Below are 7,815 nucleotides of genomic sequence, written 5' to 3' on the forward strand. Positions count from 1 at the left end.
CAGAGGTTGCAAGGAAGCAGGTTCTTGCAAAATATACTCGTGCTCTTGTGTAATGCGATAGAGAGAAAGGTTTTCGTTCGGTTCCTGTAAAAGTATAATGGTAACGATATCAACAACCACACCTATAAATAATACTGCATAGAAACACACGAGGCTTTATCCACTTCCACGCACTCATTCAGTTACAGTAACACATACACATATGTAACCCTCCACCCCAACACACACATGCACACACTCCTTACCTTGGCGCACTGGCACGTGTTACACGCGTCCACATATGTTCCGTTGACGCATTTCATCTTGACGACTATGCTTTTCACACATCCTTGGCCTATCTTTTTTCCGCATCCCATAGGCCCTGCGGAGACTCCAGGAGGAACGGATCCTTGCAGAGGATTCCCGTGTCCTTGTCCAATGCTGCCGGGAGATTTTTTCTTAACATCCCTCCATAATATAGTATGATAAAGAGACATGAATGAATCAAAAACTGTTGAACGATAGTTAATATGAAAGATGACGTCGAAAAAATCAAATCAACTCACCTGCTGACGAAGAGGAGGCACACGGCGAGGGGGAGGACGCTCTTCATCTCGGCGAGTTCGAAGCACGAAGACCAAGTGACTAAGAGCCTCTTCTTTTGTGATTATATACTGAGCGTATAACCTTCAGCCCGCCCACTTCTCCTTAACCTTTTGTTCGTCTATGCTCTCCCATATTTGAAAACTTGCCGCACTGTTGTCATATCCTGTAACTTGTTATTGATCTTGTTTCATGTGCATATCCTTGTGTACACTGCTTATCTCCTGTCAGTCAAATATCTTGAGACGAAAATGTTTTCGGGCGTTTGAGTCGCTGTCATTCCATGATGTTAAGTTAATGTTACTGTATTTCATTTCATGTCTACGTGTGTGTTTATCATTATGTTTATGGGTGTTTATCTTTGTATATGAGTGTATATTTATTTTTGTGTACATGGGTGTGTTTATCTTTGTCTATATGGGTGTGTTTATTTTTGTGTACATGGGTATGTGTGTTTATCTTTATGTATGTGAGTGTTTACCTTTTTGTTTATATGTATATGTATATGTATATAAGTAAATATGTATGTGTGGATCTATCTATATATAAGTAAATATTGATGTGTTTATCTATCTGTGTATGTGTATATATGTGTGTATGTGTATGTGTATATGTGTAAATATATATACACATTCATAGTTTGTTTTTTTCTTGATCCTTGTAATAGATGTCGGTAAATACTTTTAGGTATATATATTAATTTTCTTTATTGCCAAATCTTCGCAAGAATATACACAAAAACAAAACGATCCTTGACGGGGACCTGATTCCTCTCGCCCTCTGATGACCACGAGACCCTTTCCCCCCGGGGTCCCCACAGGGCCTTGCCATACGGCAGGAGGACAGGCCAAGGAGGTGTGCGAAGCGTCGTTGGCAGTAGAAATTGCTCCCACGGAAAATATGTGCAGTACATGCGCCGAGCTAAGAAGTGCGCACTGCGTGTGTAGACCATTTGTTTAGAAAGTAGTACATTACCCAGTTTGAATTCTCATTCCAACGTTTCTAATTGCAAACGCTCTACCGCCCTCCCTTACCCTCAACCGACGCGCGCCAAGATGTGAATAACTTTCAAATCGTTACAAAAGACTCCCAAATTTCATGGAAATTATGTAAGACCTTTTGGCGGAAGACATGGGATAGTTATTTGTTATGAAATATAACTTTGAGCCGAGAGTGAGAGAAGAAAGATTAGGTCTATTGCGACTCTGGGATTCCGATCCATTTCAGGAAGGTTCATGCTGCACGCACGCACACACACACAAAATAAGAAGATTCACGTTTTTAATAATGTGCGCGCAAAGGGCAAACATGCATCAAAGCGTATCAAACTGTTTTGGGTTTCGAGGACGCTACAATAAGAGACCTTTAGTTTAATTTCATTGGGATATTCTTTGAGATAAGTATACATAGAGATGAATACCAACGCAATAAGCTTACATAGGTGAAATGAAACAGCCATAACAAATTATAGAAAATATAATAAATAAAACGAGATAGAGACACAGGCGACGTAACCGTAAATACACTCAAACTTGATACAGACAATTACAAATAGACAGAAAGGAACAGTAACAATCAAATGACAGGAGACGAGTCAATCTGGAAAAGCCTCAACAACTAAACTAAGGTCAACTCAACCAAACCCAACTGTCCCACTATCTTTTGTCATTTTGACCAATTAAATGTTAGTTAAAGATTTTAGTTATTATCAACCTCACTTTCCACTGACATCACTACATCCAAAGATGACACTTTAAACAAAAAATTGACATGCATCGCCCTTCTCTTCAGATTATTTTCATTACCGACTTGATCTTCATGAACACATCCCTCCAGCGATGCTGCTCTAGCTGCAGGTCCCTCCAAGAGCCACTGCTTTTCTTTTCCTTTCTTTCTTCCTTTTTCATTTTTTTTTTCTTTTTTAGGAAAATATATAGGCGTCATCTGGAGCCCCCGGGGGACGGGTGAGAATGGACCCCTTAGCTATGCCTCCTCCCCTTCCCTCTTCTCCACCTGTGTTGCCAAATTATGGCAACGCAGGTGGAGAAGAGGAGAGTATCCTTTCGGTTTCGTCATGTGATGAGGCGTCGGGTTGATTCGAAACGTCACGATTTATCGCTCCCAAATTGTTTTGGCTGAATTTCATTTCACATACGTACGCGCGTACGCATGTGCGTGGGTATTGCATCATAATTCTGCCATAACCAAGCATTCAGAAACATCTCCTTTGGGACACTCAGAGCTGCAGTGCCGTAGGTGTTGGCATTCGTGGTGTCGCAAAACTTGCACAAGGAGTCCCGTGGGGCGTCCCTCGCCCCCCCTCCCCCCACTCCAAATGCCACGCCCGTCGGTACCCGATGCTCAGGCACGCTCACTAGTTGCCTTTTATGTTAATAAGATATAATGATAATGATAAAAGGGATAATGATGACATCATCAATCAAATGATCATAATGCAAATGAAAAATGGTGATAATCATGGTAATGAGGATATATTTCATGTTATTAATAATAAATGCAAGCATATTAAACTATTATGCTATTAAACGCATTACTGAAAATTATAGTGATTCTATTTCTTATACCAGTTGAGTGAAGTGTCTACACAGCTGTAGAATATACACGTAAAGCAAGACTGAAAACAAATTCCTAGATATAATAAAACTTTGTTACTGAAAAAATAGGCAGGTGTGGGGGAAAGGGAAAGTTATGTTGGGGGAGAGACAACCAGGCTTATATAACCCGAAATTATACATATGCATGAATATATATACATATATACATGTATATGTATATGTGTGTGCGCACACACACATATATGTATGCATGTATGTACATATATTTGTATATGTATTAATACATACATACATATATGTGTGTGTGTGTGTGTGTGTGCGTGTGCGAGTACATACATATATTTATATACATATATGTATATATGTACATGTGTAGTTAAACATACATATATATATATTTATATATATATATATTTATATACATATATGTATATATGTACATGTGTAGTTAAACATACATATATATATATATATATATATATATATATATATATATATATATTGGCCAACATATATAAATCAACGTACATACTAAACATATTTATATATACATACGTAAATACATGCATATATACATACATATCTGTGCGTGTGTGTTGTTTTTTTATGTATATGAATAGAAATATAATGATTCTTTTCTTGCTTTTATCCATCTAAAGGATATAGTCTTCGGTATATCTAGGTTAAATGTCTTTACATATAATATAGAGATGTTTAAGATGACGAAAATCATGTTCCCCTGCAGTAATGCCCATATATATGTATATATATACATATTTATACAGTACAGGCGGAGAGGGTTGCGTAGGAAACAGAGGGGCCCTCAGGTGACCAGCTGCGTTTGAGGTAGAAGGAAGGAGCAAGACTTCCCAGACAGGTGGGGAAAAGGCTAGTCAGGTGACCAGCTGAGTAGAAGGCAGAGGAAGGGGCGATACCCCGTGCCTGTCGAGCGTGTCGTGCTTCGTGCCAACCCTGGGTGCCCAGAAATCACTTGAGTGAGATTCATACTGAATGGAAATTATCCGATAACTTATTGGTTGGAGGAATAAAGGAAAGCTTTTTGGTTTACCCTCAGGGGACAATGGGGTTTGGAGGACCTAGGCTGACCTTGTTCAGTGGATAAAGCTTTTCCAGAATTATTTGGCATTGGTTCGCCTCCTGTCACGGGATTCGGTTCCTGAACCTGGTGGTTTTCAGTTGGCAGACACCTGTATTTTCTCTAATGTGACTCGAAATATTACGTTTTTGTATTAAATTAATTCATTTGATCAACGTAGATGTTACATTCCTACTCCTATGAACATCTACCCTAAAAGAGTAGATGTTCAATCTATCAATCTATATGCATGTATATGTATATTTTATCTTTTCCTCCGTGTAATGATTTCTGACAAATTTCTTTGCCAAGTTCTTTCTTACGGCACTGCACTTTTGCATGAGAACGATTACCGACATTCATACTTTTCTTGTTTCTCTTTCGCTGCGGTGTCATTCACATGAAATATTTGAAACATTATGTAAAATCATTCAGGAAACTAGGTATGAAGTGCTTCCCAATACTTTAATCCCATCTACATATTTCTATAGTATAAAACAAGGTAAATATTATCTTCAATTCCAAAGCCCAAAATGCATGCATCGACGTGATCAGAGAAACGGATTCTTCCGAACTATACACTTCACATCCGCATTCAGCCATCGATGTTGAGTCTGCATTTGCCAACAAGAGTCACGTTTTCGACGAAGCAGTGAAGCTTTGAGGTGCATCTGCCGTGTTCTCCCCATGTTCCTCCGCAGGTTTCGTTCGGCCCCTGTAAGAAAGGAAAACGATCGCTGTCATTTCTGCGGACATTCATGTCTAATTATCGCTGCAATTATTTGCCTGGACAGTACGCATACACCACAAAACACACTCCTTACCTTGGCACACTGGCACCTGTTGCACATATCAACATAAGTTCCGTGGGCGCACTTCATGTCGTCGACGGTGTTCTGCACGCATCCTTGGCTCCTCGTCTTGTTGTATTCCACAGGACTTCCGGAGACCGCAGGTTCAGCGGGTCCTTGACAGCTGACACTCCTTACCTTTGCGCACTGACACAAGTTGCACGTGTCCACATATGTTCCGTGATCGCAGTTCATGTTGTCGACGATGCTCTGCATGCACCCTTGGCCCATCCCGCTGCCGCATCCCGCAGGCCCTGTAGAGACCGCAGGTTGAACGGGTCTCGGGGTCGGCAGAGGGTGCAAGGGACCAGGTCCTTGCAAAGGGTACCCATGCCCATGCACAATATGGTAGAGCGAAAGGATTTCATTTAGTCCCTGGAATGTAATAATAATCATTACGATAAAGCGGTGACAGAGGTGGGTGGTGTTGCAAGTTCCAGATATTGCTTTTGATCTGATATTGTTGCTGATATTATTGAGAGTTTTTCATTTATGTTAACATGGTTCTGTGTTTAGGTTCTCCAACCATTAAAACTGATTTTTGTACTTGTGTAAAAACACAATGTTAATGAACCTTGTCAATATATATAAGAAAAACTAGAAACAAGAAACATTTACACCAAAGGTAGTAAACACGTTTCATTACAAGATCGCATTCGGACGCCTAAATACAGATTTTTCCCACGTGCACTCAAATCTTGTCTCATGCATACATATTCAATTAGTCACGTGCTCGCAACGCTTTACCGTAACACAAACGCTAACTATTCACCTTGGCACAATGGCACATGTTACACATATCCATATATGTTCCGTGGGTGCAGTTCATGTCGTCCACGATGCTCTGCTCGCATCCTTGGCCTATCGTCCCGCCGCATCCTACAGGCCTTTCGGAGGCTGCAGGAGGAAGGGGACTCGCGGCCATCAGAGGCTGCGAGGAACCAGGTCCTTGCAAAAGATACTCAAGGTTTTCGTTCGGTTCCTATAAAAGTACAATAACGATATCAACAACCATATCTATAAATAGTTACAATTATGCTAACACATATGTGACCCTCCACCCCAACACACACACGCACACTCCTTACCTTCGCGCAGTGGCACGTGTTGCACGCGTCCACATATGTTCCGTTGACGCATTTCATTTGGACGACTATGTTTTTCACACATCCTTGGCCTATCGTCTTGGCGCATCCTACAGGCCCTGTGGAGGCTGCAGGAGGAAGGGGTCTCGCGGCCATCAGAGGCTGCGAGGAACCAGGTTCTTGCAAAATATACTCGTGCTCTTGTGTAATGCGATAGAGAGAAAGGTTTTCGTTCGGTTCCTGTAAAAGTATAATGGTAACGATATCAACAACCACACCTATAAATAATACTGCATAGAAACACACGAGGCTTTATCCACTTCCACGCACTCATTCAGTTACAGTAACACATACACATATGTAACCCTCCACCCCAACACACACATGCACACACTCCTTACCTTGGCGCACTGGCACGTGTTACACGCGTCCACATATGTTCCGTTGACGCATTTCATCTTGACGACTATGCTTTTCACACATCCTTGGCCTATCATTTTTCCGCATCCCATAGGCCCTGCGGAGACTCCAGGAGGAACGGATCCTTGCAGAGGATTCCCGTGTCCTTGTCCAATGCTGCCGGGAGATTTTTTCTTAACATCCCTCCATAATATAGTATGATAAAGAAACATGAATGAATCAAAAACTGTTGAACGATAGTTAATATGAAAGATGACGTTGAAAAAATCAAATCAACTCACCTGCTGACGAAGAGGAGGCACACGGCGAGGGGGAGGACGCTCTTCATCTCGGCGAGTTCGAAGCACAAAGATCAAGTGACTAAGAGCCTCTTCTTTCGTGTTATATACTGAGCGTGTAACCTTCAGCACGCCCACCTCTCCTCCTTAACCTTTTGTTCGTCTATTCTCTCCCATATTTGAAAACTTGCCGCACTGTTGTCATATCCTGTAACTTGTTATTGATCTTGTTTCATGTGCATATCCTTGTGTACACTGCTTATCTCCTGTCAGTCAAATATCTTGAGGCGAAAATGTTTTCGGGCGTTTGAGTAGCTGTCATTCCATGATGTTAAGTTAATGTTACTGTATTTCATTTCATGACTACGTGTGTTTATCATTGTGTTTATGGGTGTGTTTATCTTTGTGTACGAGTGTATGTGTTTATTTTTGTGTACATGGGTATGTGTTCATCTTTATGTATGTGAGTGTTTATCTTTTTGTTTATGTGTATGCACACACACACACACACACACACACACACACACACACACACACACACACACACACACATATATATATACATATATATAAGTAAATATGCATATGTGGATCTATCTATATATAAGCAAATATTGATGTGTTTATCTATCTATATATGTGTATGTATGTGTGTGTGCATGTGTAAATATATATACATGGAAGACATGGGATAGTTATTTGTTATGAAATATAACTTTGAGCCGAGAGTGAGAGAAGAAAGATTAGGTCTATTGCGACTCTGGGATTCCGATCCATTTCAGGAAGGTTCATGCTGCACGCATGCACACACATATATATGTATATATATATATATATATATATATATATATATATATATATATATATATATATATATATAACTTCCCACCTAGGTCTCGAACCTAATTATATGTGTGTTTATCTATA

General features: G+C 40.4%; 1 protein-coding gene across 1 annotated transcript; it reads right to left on the reverse strand.

Moving 5' to 3' along the window:
• Positions 1 to 4,745: 4,745 nt before the first annotated feature.
• Positions 4,746 to 7,329, reverse strand: LOC138864922 (uncharacterized). The gene is made up of 6 exons (XM_070133565.1): positions 6,892 to 7,329; positions 6,592 to 6,766; positions 6,194 to 6,430; positions 5,878 to 6,087; positions 5,079 to 5,480; positions 4,746 to 4,969 (listed from the first exon to the last, which is right to left on the reverse strand). The coding sequence occupies exons 1-6, from the start codon at positions 6,936 to 6,938 to the stop codon at positions 4,850 to 4,852; spliced, it is 1,191 nt and encodes a 396-aa protein (XP_069989666.1). The 5' UTR covers positions 6,939 to 7,329; the 3' UTR covers positions 4,746 to 4,849.
• Positions 7,330 to 7,815: the final 486 nt, after the last annotated feature.

Source organism: Penaeus vannamei, chromosome 19 (assembly GCF_042767895.1).
Source record: "Penaeus vannamei isolate JL-2024 chromosome 19, ASM4276789v1, whole genome shotgun sequence".
Taxonomy (NCBI): Eukaryota; Metazoa; Arthropoda; class Malacostraca; order Decapoda; family Penaeidae; genus Penaeus; species Penaeus vannamei.